At 38.1% G+C, this 17,054-nt stretch overlaps 1 protein-coding gene across 1 annotated transcript; it reads left to right on the top strand.

Annotated features, from left to right (window-relative positions):
- Positions 1-646: 646 nt before the first annotated feature.
- Positions 647-16,731, top strand: spint1a (serine peptidase inhibitor, Kunitz type 1 a). Its single transcript, XM_060880186.1, has 11 exons — positions 647-871; positions 1,118-1,567; positions 2,450-2,607; positions 2,841-2,982; positions 10,031-10,201; positions 10,409-10,456; positions 10,690-10,821; positions 11,701-11,748; positions 11,865-12,047; positions 13,756-13,815; positions 15,048-16,731. Exons 2-11 carry the CDS (start codon positions 1,171-1,173, stop codon positions 15,236-15,238), a joined length of 1,530 nt encoding a protein of 509 aa, XP_060736169.1. The 5' UTR covers positions 647-871; positions 1,118-1,170; the 3' UTR covers positions 15,239-16,731.
- The last annotated feature ends 323 nt before the right edge of the window (positions 16,732-17,054 follow it).

The raw sequence follows: 17,054 nt of genomic DNA, 5'->3' as shown, positions 1-17,054 counted from the left end.
CAAAGTCCTGATACATGAATGTGAACAAAATCTAATTTAACCCAAAACGTATAAGGTTCATGTTTATTATTATTTTTACTGAAGCTAGATACAATACATGCTAACCAGGAACCCAGCTTGAAAGTTTTTTTATTTTATTTTATTTATTTTATGTTTGTTTTTTTCTTTGTCAGCTCCATGTTTGCACAAGACTGCCACCTTGTGGCCTTTTATTTTTTGCCTGTGTTTCTAGTCACATGCTAATCCCTCATGACTATGCTGTTTCTTAGAGGTTATATAAATAAATCAAATGAAAAGTCACGAAATGATAACAGCATAAATAGTCAATTGTTTCGTGGAAGTATTTAAAATAATTCTTTTCTTTTTCCTTTTTTTTTTTTTTAAACACTTTTAATAATCCTTTCTTCAAGTAGCCTGAAACATGTTTGTTTACTTTTTTGTTTGCACAGTGTTCTTGGGTATTTTTCCTATTAATAAACTAGTATGAGTGTAAGAGAGGAGTGGCCCAGATCACGTATCACTGGTTGTGTGTGAAGACAAAGTAGTAAAGAGTAGAAACAACACAACACAACACAACACAACACAACACACAGGCTGTAACAGTGTATAAACCCTCCTACACTGTTAGTACTCAGGTGCGCTCCTAGACTGTGTGTGTGTGGGGCGTCAAATTTCACTTCCTGGTTCGCAGGTATCGGACACACCTGCCGTGGAAAGAGGACGTCATTTGCTCACCGAAACTTGTAATGTTCGGATCTTTTTTCACTGTAAAGAGTAATATGGACTGAAAAAACCTTAGAGGGAACAAAAAAGGGAAGCCTCGTCGATTAAAGAAGTTCAGGAAGACGTCTGGAAGATTAAGTTTTAACCGGTAAGACTGGGTCACTTTGTTGTTTAGGTTTAAAGGCCTACAAAGGCGTATAGAGGGTATATCAGAGGGGTGGTGTGGGGGAGGAGGAGGAGGGGTATGGGTTATACAGTATTTCTACAGTTTGTTGGGTATTTATTAGTTGTTTACTTTACTTTACATCCTGTTCTGAACTTTTGTGGAAAGTCAGGTCTGCTCTGTGTGATAACAAGAAGCCTTTTGGATTTGTTTGTGGATTTTTTTTTTCAGAGCACTTCAAAGTGAAAACAGGAGACCGGACGATCACGATCACGATCACGATCATGCCTCCTCGGATCTGGGTGTTCGTTCTGACCACGTCTCTGATGCAAACTCTGCTCCTGGCACAGAACCCTGGAGAACAATGCTTTAGCAAGTTCACAAAAGGAAAGGAAGACTTCGTTTTAGACACGGACGAGTCTGTGAAGGATGGTGCCGAGTTCCTCGGATCTCCTACACAGGTCTCCGTACCCAAAGATTGTGTGTATGCGTGCTGCAAAGAGCCCAAATGTAACCTGGCTTTAATGGAAAATGGAGCTCAAGAAGGGACCATCAAGTCCTGCTTCCTCTTCAACTGTTTGTATAAGCAGAAGAAAGTGTGTCGCTTTATCCGTAAGATGGGTTTCAGCAACTATTTAATGACCTCTGACTTTGGCAACTACTTGGAGAAATATGATCCAGGTAAAAGAGAATAACAATGTTTTGAATTATTTAGTTAGTGGAGAAAAAGGTCAGAACTGAGATTACAATATTGTGTTCAGTATCAGTGCGTAATTTAATTCTATTTCTGTAGAGCTTTTAACAGTTGACATTGTCACCGAGTAGCTTTACAGAAATATATAAACTCAGGATTTTTTTTTTAATAAACTTAAAATATTAATTAAATACACATATAAAATGCTATGCTGATTTTTGTATTTATTTTTTAATATATATCTAATTTTTATATGTTTTTACCATTGTAATCTTCATTACATTCACGTGGTTTAGGTCATCTAGTCTACTATTCGAGATTAGTATCCAAATATTACGTAAAACTTCCGTAAAACAGAATTCATTACTAATTTGGGATTAGATCTGTTTTTATGTTGTTTCTGTTTAATCAGGTTAATGTAAAATAAGTTCTTACGCTTTTGCTAAATAGCCTACAGTTCAATTCGACTTAAAAAGCATGTGACAGTGCAGCTTCAAAATCTCTATATAATGTGTTTTATGTAATCAGTTTTCGTTAAAAATAATCCAAGATCTAATCCCGTCTTGTCAAAGCGAACCTCTTGAGTGGTCTCAGATGTGGAATCACTTCAGTGATCATCCGTGTTATGTATTTTATTATTATTTTTTTCTTTTGCTTTGTTTTCATCCTTAAACCATATCTTTACTTGGAAAACAGTTCCTGTAATTCAAGATTCCCCCTGTCCTTTCTGTTGAAATACTCATAAAGAGCGCACGTATGCGTACATGCCTCAGACCTGTTAAGACACGTTTGTGGACCGTGACAATCTGCTCTCACCGCTGTTTATAAAATGTGATCATGTTTACAATTTGCTGTCTTGTCTTGGGCAGAAAAAAAGGATCATCCTCCGAGGGCAATGGCAGGACAGGACAGAGTGGTGCAGCCTCATGACGTTGTGATCCTCAATGGCGTTGAGTGTAAGGATGATGGTGAAATTGTGGATTACAAGTGGGAGCGGGTGTCTGGAAGCAACACAGCTGTCCTCGAGGTGTGTGAAATCTCTTATCAGGCTCCAGGTTCTACTTCTGCTTTAGTAGAAAGACAGGAACTGCTTGTGGTTTTCAAAAGGCTGTAGACTTGTTAAAGAGCATTCCACATTTTGTAAACTCTAAGATAAACTCATTAAGATTTTTACATAACATTTACCCCATGTTCACCTTCATCTCACACAGTTATAGATTTGGATTTTGAAGTACAGCTCATTGTGTCCATTGCTTTCAGAAAACCACTTTTAAAGATGAAGTGAAGGTGTCTGGTCTGTCTGCTGGAGTGTATAAGTTCAGGCTCACCGTCATGGACAACGCTGGCCAGTCTGACTCAGCAGAGGTCACTATCTTGGTCCTCACACCTGAACAGTCACACCGTGAGTATTTGTTTTACCACAAACCTACTATAAGCTGTCAGCGCGGTTTGATGCTGACGCTGCTAAGACGCGAGTTCTCTCAGTATTTATATACCATGTTAATGACCATATCTCATATGCAGTGTGTTCTGTTCGCCAATATTATTATTGATTGAGATAAATATTGAGATGAATATGATATGATGGTTTCCCTGTGTTTGTGGGGTTTTCGGGATCTTATTCCCACCCCCTTAATCCAAAAACATGCACGTGGGCAGATTGGCTAAACTAAAAGGTGTGAATGTGTGTATTTATGGTGTGATGGGATTTAATGGTGTCCCATCAAGGGTGATTGGTGGTTTCTTGGATCTACCTGATTGATCATTACCAACAATGAGTAAATGTAATCAACATGAAACAAATGCTTTAATATTACACATGTAACATTTGCTGTTTTGTTCCTTTAGTCAAATTAATATTTAAATCAATCAACAGTTTAGTCAAAATTAGTAATGAGTAATTTGAATAATGGGAAGTCAATAACTTTATTTTTCTAGTAAAAGATCAGAAGGTCTGCTAGAATGTCAAGTGCTTTAATATATGATTTGAAAGCAGTTGAAAAAATGTCTTACTTGATCGATTCTGGATGGTTTCATGAGCGAGGAATCTTTTTATTCCACACGCTAATGAAGAACAAAGGTGTGTTGACTAGTGTTTGGAAATTCTGTAATTTTTTTTTAATTACAACAGAGCCTAAAAACACATAAATTGGATTATTTAAAAGTTTTTATTTTAATGGTAATAAGGAACTAAAATTCTTACATACTGTCCATATGCACTCACTGAACACTATTAGAAATCCTTTACCAGTACTGGGTACGGTCTCCCTCTCAATACAGCCTCAGTTCTTCATGGCATGAATTCCACATGATGTTGGCTAGCACAGTTTCATGCTGTGTATCCCTTGTTTTAACACATCGCTGGCGTATTAGATTCATATCCGGTGACTGTAAAGACCGCTGAAGACCCTGAGCTCATTGTCATGTTCATGAAACTGGTTTCAAATGGCTTTTGTATTGTGACTGGGTGCATTTTCATCTTGGAGCTAACCATTAGAAGATGGTAAATTGTGGCTATGAATGGATTCATGTGGTCAAATAGGCTGTTGCATTTACTTGATAATTGGTGACAAAGTGTGTGAAGAGAACCTTATTGCACCATCTGGCATGTCAGAAATGTTTTTCCAGTCTGCTGTCCATTATCCAGTTTGGGGGAGCCTGCGCCCACTGCAGCCTCAGACAGACAGTATCTGATGCGGTCACTTGCTGTTGTAGCCCATCTGCCTCAAGGTTCTGCATTCTGAGATGCTTTTTTGCTCGGTTGTACACAGTGATCATCCGAGTTACTCTGCCTCCGTTCACAGGATTTCTGTAGTTTTTCACACTATTTTGTGTAAACTCTAGTGACTGACGTGTATGAAATGTCCAGTTCAAACCAGAACGTCTGGTACCAACAACTACGCCATGGTAAAAATTCTGATTAGAGATTATATTTTTCACCGTTCTTGTGGTTGGTTTGAACATCACTTGAAGTTCCTGTCGAGTATCATTTTTACATTTCACCATTACGCCATGTCTTCACCTGTCGTTTGAAGATAGCCAGTGACTAAGCTGTTCAGACATCTAGAGGAACAAAAGCTTGCTGTATACCTAACTCTGAGACGGTGGGACCTGTCGGCATGCTTCTATGCATTGCACTGCCACTAATTGGGTAACTGTTTGAATGAGTGGGTGTACAAGAGTTTCTAATAAAGTGCTCATTGCGTGTATAATAGAAGAACCAGTCAATTTTGTGTATAGTTGAATTGTTCAAATTCAGTTACTAATCTTGATGGTTGTCTAGATTAACAGCTTTCTGATTGCTTAAGAATCTTTGGCCATGTTACACGTTGCTTACATCATGTCCTTTCATTTTACTTGTCCTTTTTTTGTTTGTTTTTTTTGTTTTTTAATAATTGCCTTGTTTAATTTGGAGTTTCCTAGCACCAATGATTGAATTTAAAGCTTACTAAAGACACTTTGATTGTGATTTTCTTTAACAAAATCCCTACCTTTAAAAAAACCCAAGGGACTTCAGGAGTAGAAAAGGAAAAAGTGATCTAACGTACGCGAGAAAGCGGAAATGAGTCTTGGTTTGTGCAACGCTTTCGTCTTTGAGGCTGCGAAACTGGTTGAGCTTGTTTTCATTTCGAGTTTCACACGCAGAGAAAGAGAAGCTATACATCATTTGGTTTCCTGTGCGTGAGATTCAGTGAATAATCTATGATGAGTTAGCTGTACTTCACGTCAAGTCATTTTTTTTTTTTTAAATAAATAAAATACTTTCGACTTTTTCTTTAGCTCCCTTCATTAATCCCAGAAGGAAATTCACACATGACAGCGGTAGCGTGAAGTAAACTGTGTATCAGATGAGATAATCAAGTATAATAAAAATAGAGTATCTATTATATAATGTACATTATTATTATAAGTAGTATTAATAAGCTATAAGAAACATTAATCTAAATGTGAAAGTACAAGCAGTAACAGATAAGGAGCAAAGTAACATCTAACAATAGATACATTTATCAACATTGCAGTAAAATGTACAAAAACGAAACCGTGCTTGCTGTCTAGAACGGAAGGCTCTAGTGGTTGATCATTTCCTGGCACAGTGAATTATTGTGCAGGGTGATCGCTGTTGGTAGAAACGTCGTTGCTGAATGTTCTCCACTGTTTGATCAATAAATCATGGAGAGGATGTGATTCATTATTGAGGATAGAGGGCCTTTCTATGAGCACAACGAAGCTGTCCAGAGAGCATCCAAGACAGCGTCAACCTTCTTTATCAGTTTACTGAACATCCGTGTTTCTCATGTGCTCAAGCTGCACCTGCCCCAAGCATACTGCCACAAAGTCGACTGCATTCACAACAACAGATCTTTGTATATCCAGCATCTTGCTGTAAACATTAAGGTTGCTCTAAATATATCCTGAGGTCCTTTAGAGTCTACTGAGGTCCTTTAGAGTCTTCCTTCCAGTCCAGCCGGTTGTCATCAAGGTATTTACAGGTTTCAACCAACTCAACATTCTGTCCCATGATGTTTATTGGTCTACTTGTGGTCCTTTGCCTTCTTCAAGTCAACCACTATCATATTTGCCACATTGAAGAGTAGAGGGTTCTTGCCACACCGGTCAACACATTTGGCTACTAGGTCCTAATACTCTTCTCCCTGTCAAGCCCGGATGAGCTTAACCACAGAATAGGTGACTGAGGTCTGACTTGTACTTGGACGTCTGTGGTGTACAGGGTGAAAAGGAACAGTGACGACAACAGCCTCTCAGACAGGCAGCACCCCAGCTGCATGAACTGACGTCTGTCTCACAAGAAGTCTGTCACCTTCATGGAGATCATGGAGGTGTCAAGCTACATTCTACACTTATTTATCAGGAGAGTTTGGATGATGTTGAATGAACTTGAGAAATCAGAAAAGAAACGATGGAACGAGGCATCAAACACTTTAAATTGAGCCTAACTGGCAGCCGTCAAAGACATATAGAATAGAATTTGAATAATGTTTGTAATCCAGATTGTAGCCTACTATCTGTATCTGTATTCTGTTCCCATATTTGTTTTTCTCCCCTCTCTTGTTGCTGATTGTATTGTTTTTTTTTTTGCTCTTGGCGGTTGTCACTATAAACATTGTTAGCTGTCAGATGGCATATGGTGATGTGAATAATCCAGTGAGAATTATTTGGGTCTCCTTAAAAATTAATGGTTAATCATAAAAGCCTTGTTATTTTTAGTTATTTAGCAAGTTTTCTTTAGAAATATAAAAAAAAAAAAAAAACCTGGTGCGGTTTCCGATGTATGCTCTACCTCCTTTCTTATGCAGTTCAGTTAATAGCTATGGCTCAGTCATCACATGCTTGGCATATTTTTGCGTTAATTTCTCACGAATGAGAACTATGGAATGAGAGGTGTGGTCTAATGGTTCAACAATTGGTTGTACAGTTGTATTAAAAAGGCTTGGGAGAAACGGTCAGTGTTGGTTTAGCTTTAGCCTCACTTCTCCTGCCCTCGTTTATAGCCTTGGCACGACTCTGTGCTCTCTGCTGAAAGAGCTGGATCTGCAGTTGATGGTGTTCAAAGCTCTAGATCATAAGGTTTTACGCACACTCGCAGAGTCTATGCCAGTTCAAGTGCACAAGGTCAGTAATTCAAAACGAGGATATACCAAATAACAAGAAATTTTTCAAGTTGATCATTTGTAATGAAAACCTTCATGTTATATGAAAAACGAATGATAAACAGAAGTACACCCATTCTCAGACATGGACCCCTGTGTGTGTTAAGGTTTGGTACAATTTTAAAAAGTAATTACCCCACCACCATCCAGTTTGCTGTTATAACAGCCTTCTATTCTAGTAAAGGTTTCAACTAGATCTTGGAATTTAGCTTCATTCAATCACTAAAGCATTAGTGAGTTCGGCATTAAGTAATAAAGATGTAATGTGAGAAGGCCTGGTGCTCAGCCGACTCTCCAATTCACCCCAAATGGTGTTCATTGGAATCAGGTAAGTTCAAGGCTCAGATCACTTAAGTTGGTCCATGTCAACCTTGGCAAACCATGTCTTCATGGAGCTCTAATTGAGCTCAGCAGCATTGTCCTTCTCAAACAGGTTTAGGCCTCTTTGATCCAATGGTAAGGGAAATCATAATGCTACAGTATACAAAGGCATTCTATACAACTGTGTGCTTAAACTTTGTGCCGTCAGTATAGGGAGGCCACACATATGGGTGTGTACATGTGTTTGGCCATATATGCCTCTTTTCCACCAGAAAGAACCGGGTGCTGGTTCAGAGCTAGCGCTGGTGCTGGTTCAAAGTTGGTTCCACTGGCGAACCTTCTAAAAACCGGTTTGTCTTTCCACCGGCTAGAGAGCCATCACAGCGCCGAGTGTGACGTCACTGTATACGTCTCACGTGTCCCAGCAACTTTAGCGCAGCAGCGGCAAACAGAAATACATCAACAATGGCGGATGTTGCTTTACTGTTAATGCTCATGGCTTTGTGAACCTACATTAACATCCAAACGCGGCGAATAAAACGTGTACGTGCAGCTCCATGTAATTTGTATAAATGGAGGTTGTAATCGAGAAAGTACATAACGTTATTTTATCATTAACACAGAAAAAAGTTAGCCTTAGCATGTAGCTAACTACACAACATGTGTGCTGATAATGTATCATATCGCGGTAAAGTAAAAGTGTATTAAACATTAGTATACTTAAGGCACATTATCACATGCGCTAACAGTAGCCCCGCCCACAGCCCCTGACACAAGCGGTTCTTAAGTCTAGACCAGCAACGTTTTGGTGCTACTCTAGAACCACTTTTCCTGGTTCAGAGCCGGTGCTTTGGCTGTCAAAACAGAAAGAACTGGTTCTAAATTAGGCTCTGGCTCCGAACCAGCACTCAAACTGCCTCGGTGGAAAAGGGGCAATAAGAGCACATGGCTATAATTCTCCTGCAATAAGGAAATCCTTCCTTTTTCATTTCTGTTTAATGGTTAATGATTTAGTTAGTTAGTACATGGCTGTCAAGTCTACAGACAAAGCAAATATGCAGTAGAAACTAGACAACAGAATTAGGAACCTTTGTCAGATGTGAATTTCGGAGAAACATGTTTGCCGTTGATTGTACTGAGAAACATCACCTACTCATGAACTCGTTTAGTGGAACTAACTAACTTACTTATCTTCTGTAAGTCCTTGGCTTTGTGCCGTTTTATTTAGCTCTGTGTTCTGTTATGTAGCACCATGGTCCTGGAGAAATTTCATTTCAATATGTACTGCATCACCTATATATGGTTGAAATGACAATAAAAGCTACTTGGCTTGGCTTGTGAAATGTCAGGAGTGCTTCACTGTACATTTTTGTACTGGATCTGATGTGTACAGACTGTTTAGATTTTTTACTACTGCATGACCAGTATGTTTATCATTTATCAATTAAAGCCTACCAAGCTAATTATTATTTCATCTGTCTCTCTGTTGCTATCAACATCTCTGTACATACAGTAGCTGTAAGGTAGACAGTAGCTTTGTAGTAATCCCCTTTTCACAAAAGTGTAGAGTTGGAGTGTAATGCTCTTGGACCAGCCTGTACTTATTTTGGACACCCATGGTATAAAATATTAGATAAAATCAAGATATTGTTGGGGCAGGATGGCATTGCATAATGGCACAACCTCAAGCAAAATGAAGCTTTCTCACACCACGCTCGCAACTGTGTATGAGGTAATGTATTTAACCAGGGTTTACAGGTTTCAGCAAAATTGTTGATCCAACTACATCTCAACAACTACACAAAAGGCAACCCAAAATTCTTTTCATCTTCTCAAGAAATTTGCTTTTCCCCCTGATTTATGGACATTTGTTCAATTCTCATCTTTTTCTCTTTATCTTTGCAATAAATATCCTGTATGTTATTGAAATGCCAGGGGGAGGCATCTGGAAAGGATGTTCCCTGAACGTGTTACTGTGGAGGTTTTTTGGGCATGTCCAACAGGGAGAATCCCCAGGGCTTTTGAGAGATTATGGGTATCTCCATGAAGGAGCTAGGAGAGAGAGGTCTGTGCATCTCAGCTCTGCTTAGACTGTTTACCCTGCAAAATTTACCCAGATAAGTAAAAGAGGGAGGAGGGATGGATGACCGGATGGATGTTATAAGGGATTTTTTGCCTATATGGGCCTCTATTAGAGTCTGTCAAAGTTCTATTTTTTTGGCATGTTAATTAATAACGACTACATGAGCATAACAGTTTTTTTTAGCCTTTAAAGTGAATTTAAAATGGAAGTTGTAAATGGTTAACAATAATCAAGTTAACATGTGTTGATGGCTGAGGAAATCAATGGTTGGGTTCTGCCCCATCAGTTCCTGCCAATGTGAAAATGTAAATATGTACATCACTCGTCTGCAATTACGTTTTTTCATTTTTGTCTGTTTTATTTGATCTTTTTTCTAGACCACTGTCTGGTGCCTAAGAAGGTAGGACCATGCCGTGGTTCATTCGTTCGCTGGCACTACAATGCACTGACGGAGAAGTGTGAGAAGTTCACTTTTGGTGGCTGCAATCCAAACCGCAATAACTATCTGTCGCAGGCGGAATGCATCCAAGCCTGCGATCAAGTTTCAGGTAGCATTCTTGTTTGTAAAACACGAATATGAATGTTAATATTGTTATGTGGTCAAGTGACAGATTTATCACTCCGTTGTATAAGTTGGCACCTTAAACAAGATCTTAAATGTTTAGACAAGCAGAAGCATGGCTAGATCTTGGTCTTGTCTGGAATGCTACTTCAAATGCTTGCTACTAATTTGTTTGTTCATCTCTCTGATGCAGTCAATACGTCTTCGTCATCAGGAAGACATGGCCGAATTGAGCTTCCAAGTAAGTCCTTGAAGCCGTTATCTTAATGTCTGCCTTATCTAAACGAATACAAGCAGTAAAACTATATGTATTACCAAGTCAGCTGTAAGGTTTCAGAAACTTTTTACAGGCCATCACTAAGTACTGAAATTTTGAACTTGTGCCTTCAGTCTTATGTTGAATTATTTATGATGTTTATATCGGTCTAAAAATTCTTTTGTATGCTGAACTCACAAAGTTGGTCTGTCTTTTAGATGAAAAGTGTGGGGCTTCATGTGGACCAGAGATGTTTACTTGTGCTAATGGATGTTGCATAGATAAAGAACTTGAATGTGATCAGGAGAAGCAATGCAGCGATGGCTCAGATGAAGAGCAGTGTGCCAATAGTAGGTATCAAGGTCCATGTTGCTCAACAGAAAATGCTTTCTGACCTTTTATACCTTCATTTAGTCTTGCTATGTTGCTAGTCTTGCAGAATCATGATATATTGTTTAAAATCATTAGCTCACATTCTAGACTGCTTCTGCATCCTTTTGCTTTGTTAAACTTTTGCAAGCAAAATAATTTCTTAGTCGTTTGTGATCTCTGACTTGCTATAGCTCTAGTAAGCACTGTAGCATGTAATTGGAGTTTGAACAGCTGTTGTCAAAGCCAGTACTGACAAGCGAGCTACATAGCCTTACGCTTCATACTGGGATGTGGTAGTCTAGTGTTGGACTACCAATCGGAAGGTTGCGTGTTTGAATCCCAGGTCCACCAAGCTGCTATCGCTGGGCCACTGAGCAAGCCCTCAATTGCTCAGTTGTATAAAATGAGATTAAAAAAGTCTGGATAAGGGTGTCTGCCAAATGGCATAATTGTAGATGCTCCAAATACTAGCGGGTCAGCCATTAACATTCTTTATTCCAACGAAATCAAGAACACAGACAAATGGACTTTTAATTAGCTTTATTTTCCTTCTGATGTTTTCTTTTTTTGTTTCGCTTCTGCTTTCTGGCCCAGATAGCAATAAATGCTTGATTATAGTTTTTTCTTGGTGATTCTCTGACATTAGATATGTTAACTATTTTACATAATTTAAGTTATGTAAATTGTGCCACTAAGAATTCTGATACCTAAAGCTTTTAACTGTGATAAATATATAGAAAACGAGTGCGCTCTACCCCCCAACCCCCCTGGATATTTGAAAATAATTGAATTATTTTTGCAATCTTCTAATTATTATTATTTTTGCAAATGAATTTTTTTTTTCTGTTTCTGCACAGTGGACAAAAAGTTTCGTCGATTGCTTGACCTAAACGAAGATGACAAGGGTTTGCACCATCAACTATGATTTTTATTATTTAAAAAATGCACTGTTGTATTCTGGAGAATTGTGTCAATGATTCGTTCTTATTTTAAACTCTTTTCTTCCACTATCAACATTAAGGCATTGCAGCCAGCCACTGCACACAACCTCCTGTCACAGGACCCTGCCGAGGCAGCAATACCATGTGGCACTACAACCCATATGAGCAGAAATGCAGCCGCTTCAACTACGGTGGTTGCCAGGGCAACGATAACCAATTTGATACTGAGGAAAATTGCATCAAGTTTTGCAGTAAAGTCACTGGTGAGTTTCAGCTATTGGACGCACTACTTACTCTCACTAATAAGACCTAGCTAATCAGCCCCTACAGAATTTTGTGGTTTTTTGTTGCGATTTCAGATATTCTCAGAACACAAAAGCAAGCAAGCTCTGCAATATTCTCAGGAGCTTGCAAATTTTCACAATTACCACAGATTTTCTGCAGGTTTAGTTCAAGATGCGTCTTGTAATGTCATCAGAACACTCTTCGGTTTGTGTGAGTCAAAAACATATCATAGAGTGTAATTACATGTGTGTCTTCACTGTGTAAGAGAATCCTGTTTTTGCTGTTTTGTCATTTTTTGCCAAGTCAAAAAAAACCAACTCTGCAGTTAAAAACCTGCAGGAAATCCCGGAGGACTCGCTCGTCTTCAAATAAATTGAAATGATGATATTCAAAAAAGTAAAAATATATTGATTATAGTCAAGCTTGCTGTAACGTGTGTTGAACGATGAGGCAGAGGATCCAAGTGCAGGTAGAAGATTTATCCTGCACCCAATACAACAAAAGGTCTGGTAGGGTGGTGGAACGGTGACGGCAGTATTGGGGTGGGATGGAGGTCCACTGACCCGGCAGGCATGACGTGAGCAGGTACTGACTCGGCAGGCATGACGTGCGCAGGCTTGAGATTAGCACCTTTTTCCTCCTCCGCGACACCCACAGTGAACGCAGATCCACTCAACCTCGAAGCAAAGTCTGCAGTATGTATTGCTCTAGAGTCCAGCGAGGGTTATGTGATGGCGCTAACCATGAAATTTCATTCGATAAACCTAACCGGAAAATGTCCTTGAGAGAGTTCACAGAATTCCTCCACAAAATCCTCAATAACCCCTGACGAAGGCATAAAATCCTCACTGCAGGATGCATAGCAAGGTCTGTTGTTCTGTAACGTGCGCTGAACGATGAGGCAGAGGATCCAGGTGCAGGTAGAAGATTTATTAAACAAAAACACAAAGTAATCCAGGGAAGGGCAATGACAAACAGGATGAGAAACATGAGCACACAAAACAGTCATAAAGGACAACAACCGACAAAAAACTTTGGGAACACTCAGGGTTAAATACATACAGGGAACCAATGACAGATGAGAACAGGAACAAAAGACAAACAACATCCAATCAGAACATGATACATACACTAGGCCAGAGAACATGAGGGCAATGGAAGCATAACACAAACATTACAAGACAGGTTGCAAAGTAAAAGACATGAAATCCACAAACCCATCCATAACATGAAACATGAAGGCCAAAACCAACGTGATATTTGCCTTTTAATATTAAACCTTAATATTCATTTTCTTCAGATTGTTACTAAGGTAAAGACTGAGAATCTCTAGAATGGAACAAAACAATCTAACAGTAGGTGAGGAAGTACATATTACTGTGCAATAATCCATGCCAGGGTGGTATGATGCCACCCCAAAGTGGCTTGTTTCTATATCATCTGGAAATGTTACTTATATTTCGTGCCACTGTGAGCGCTGACACTTGAGACTCCTTGCATAATTGTTAAATGAACATCTTCACCTCACTTTAATGGTTGTATCTTATTTATTTATATATCTTGGTTATATTATTTAGCAGAATAAATTCTACAGGAGTTTTCCTACAGCTAGAACTACTCTCTGAGGCGTACTTTATATATAGTAAGTATAAGTTTATCAATTATTTTTCTCTGACTCTTTTACAGAGAAAGATGCTTTCGCCAATCGGGCAAACTTTGAGAAGCAGACACAAGACAGTCAATCAGGTAATTACACTGCTGTTCAACTTCTTAAGAAAAATGATGCTTGCATTTAAAAGCTATACAGATCGTTTGTTGATCCTTTGGGGATGTGATAGACTAGTGGATAAGGTGTTTGGCTATTGTTTGGAAGGTTGTGAGTTCAAATCATAGGTTTTGCCACTGATGGGTCCCTGAGCAAGGCCCTTAATTGTCAATTTGTTTAAAATGTGATAAAAATGTAATTCTGGATAAGGGCATCTGCCAAATACCAGAAATGTTACTGTTTCATTTTGTTCCATTGTTGTTGTATATTATGATGTATGCTTAGGCAGCCTGCTTGGTGATGACATCAAAATAATACTTTCAAGATTTTCGAAAGTTTGTATAGATGTAAAGGCTTTTCATTACATTAAAGTGATGAAAACTTGTAATCACTTGAACGCTGAATCGTTGTAAATTCCAGGTAAACTGAATCCTGGGTTATTTTGTCTCATTTCACTGTTCATACTTTTCCCAGGGTCAACGATGACATTTCACACTGTACATTCATAAACTCTAATCTTATTGCATCAGCACCTAAAGACTTATCTTGCGTCAGTGAGGGGAGGTCTGATGTTTTGATTAAACAAATTGTTTGTTGATCAGGCCTTCATAGATATCCAGCTTTCACTAATTTTCAGTCAGTTCCTTAAATACTCTTCTTATTACTGACCGTGCCGTTCAGCTTGTCTCGAACAGACTTTTCAGACCATATCTGTAACAGGAAAACAAAAAAGTGTGTCCAATGGAACTGTAGTGAAAAGGAGATGGTTTTATTGTTAAACTCTGTGACTACTGTTTACACAAGACACGGAGTTACAGAGACTGTACAAAACGTGTTATAAACCTTTTGCACGCGCTGTTTGTTTTTTTTTGATTGGGTGTCCATCGCTAAACATCTAGCTGAGTTCTAACGCCACATAATTTCACACTGTACATGTTTGGCGCACCAGCGCAAGGTTAACTCTAAAGAGCTAGTGCTGAGTAGGCTTCAGAGCAGGCTTTCATGACCCTGGGTCAAAAGCAATGCTAACTCTGATTCTAAATTACAAGTGTGAGACGTTCCTCTAGCTGAGGTTTAATGAGATGATAATCCTGAGTTTGGAGCAATGTGAAAAAGTCTGTCCATCATCACTGTCTGTCCTGTCACATCTCCATTCAATGTGTGTCTTCCCCGGTCCTCAATTTCCCCAATTTCTTTGTATTTTTTCCCTCAGTTTCCATTGCCATTGCTGTTGCACTAGGCTTGGCTATCCTGATCTTGCTGGTTGTGCTTGGTTACTGCTTCCTAAAGGACAAGAAGAAGAAGCAGTCAAGGCACCAGCACATTTCTGCAAATGGTACACACATACTTCATATGGACGACACTGAGAAACTTGTCTACAACAGCACCACAAAACCCATCTGATTCCCTCCTTCTTTGTCCAGTTACTGCAGTGCTTTTTCTGTGGTAAACCACCCAAATCTGCTCATTTAAGTGTTTAATAATTATAATGTGTAATACGTTCACGATTTACAAAATAACAGAATTACTGTAAATACCATCTTGGAAAGATTTTTGTTAGACCTCTGTGAAGTATATAGGACAATTTTTGACACCTTTGATTTCCTTAACTGATCCTTATAAACAGGCAACAGCCTACATAATTGTGCATGTTTTTTTTTTATATATATATATATATATATATATATATATATATATATATATATATATATATATATATATATATAATATAGGTTTTATAGTTTGAGATGTTTACTTGAGAATGGATTATATATAGTGGATTATCACCCACTTCAGTTCTACTGACGATTATAAAGAAATGCAATAATGTTTTACATGAACGCAGACAAACATCAAGTAAGAACCACCACTGGCATATTCATCTAGTAAATAAAATAGCAACGTGTAAACACTTTCAATAACAGGAAGATTCAAATGCTGGGAAAATGTCAAAAATGTGCAATAAATGAAGATCCCAAGACTGGAATTAAAAAGAACGAAGCTCTACACCAATACTGGAAAAACACTGTTTAGAGTTGACCTTGCGCTAGCAGCAAATTCAGACTATCCACTAACTCAGCCTTTCAGCTAGGAAATCGGGGAAGACGTGAGCATGTGCAGGGATGACTGAGACTGGAACCACTTCATCTGAACTCATACACAAGTACTCAACTCCTGTAAAAACCTCGTGGATGCTTTTAAATGACTCCTTGATTTTATTTTTTTATTTTGTATTTTTTTAAATAGTTAATTTTATTTGGTAATCCACTTGGTCTGAACATGTTTCTTTAGAGGAGGTCATATATATATATATATATATATATATATATATATATATATATATATATATATATATATATATATATATATATATATTTCTTTTTGTTTGCTAACTATATTCTGGACATTAAAACTAAAACTGTGTTTTTTTTTGTATGTTCTGCATTATACTATTCCTTAATTAGCATCTCACTACTCAGGGTTTAAAGTTATGATATAAATATTCAGATCTGCTTCTAGAAGAGAATCGGTTCGTCGGACCTAGACTAAAACCGTCCCAAAAGGTTTATATTCTTACAAGATTTGGCCTAAAGAGTTTGAAGAGGTTACAAAATGTAAACATGTAATTAATTAACCACATAGTAAAATTTTATTGGGAATTTAGCCTTTTGCTTTCATCACTGACTTCAAGGATACTTCATCTGAGATACATCAAGAATGCATATAGATTAATGATTTAAGAAAACAGTAAAACATTTCCATAAATCAGATTTTAATAGTTTAAGCTAAAACAATCATATGTGAAAAACTTGCTCACTTCTTTTTGTAAATATCTATAAATATAAGTTTGAAATGTCTTCACCTGTTTTTAAAGCTTCAATAAAAGATATGATGTATATGATGTGACCTTGTGTTTGATTGGTAGGGCATAATGACTAAAGAGGAACAGTGAAGAGAGAGATGCAGACTTATTTTATTACATCATCAAACTGAGATTTACAGCCCAAATGGTCACCATTTTCAGCTTCGCCAACATAAGGAACTAAGGTCAAAACTGAAATCACTGAAACACACACAGCATACCACTGTTAAACATTTAATCTGATTTAGGGAACTGCTTTGGAGATCTATCTCTTAATCAGTTGGAAGTCTAACGGCTCAGGACAAACTATCACAACACATAAAAACAGTAACTCATCATCCAGGTAGCAACACAGTA

This window comes from Tachysurus vachellii, chromosome 10 (genome assembly GCF_030014155.1).
Source record: "Tachysurus vachellii isolate PV-2020 chromosome 10, HZAU_Pvac_v1, whole genome shotgun sequence".
Lineage (NCBI taxonomy): Eukaryota > Metazoa > Chordata > Actinopteri > Siluriformes > Bagridae > Tachysurus > Tachysurus vachellii.
The sequence above is the reverse complement of the archived record's forward strand: the minus strand, read 5'-3'. Positions and strand labels throughout refer to the sequence as shown.

What these genes read in the sequence shown, in the direction of transcription:
- spint1a (XM_060880186.1), top strand. Translation starts at nt 1,171, where the DNA reads ATGCCTCCTCGGATCTGGGTGTTCGTTCTGACCACGTCTCTGATGCAA. An exon ending in CTTGGAGAAATATGATCCAG is followed by an intron (nt 1,568 to 2,449) that starts GTAAAAGAGAAT and finishes TGTCTTGGGCAG; the next exon opens with AAAAAAAGGATCATCCTCCG. An exon ending in TGAAGAGCAGTGTGCCAATA is followed by an intron (nt 10,822 to 11,700) that starts GTAGGTATCAAG and finishes GTTTCTGCACAG; the next exon opens with TGGACAAAAAGTTTCGTCGA.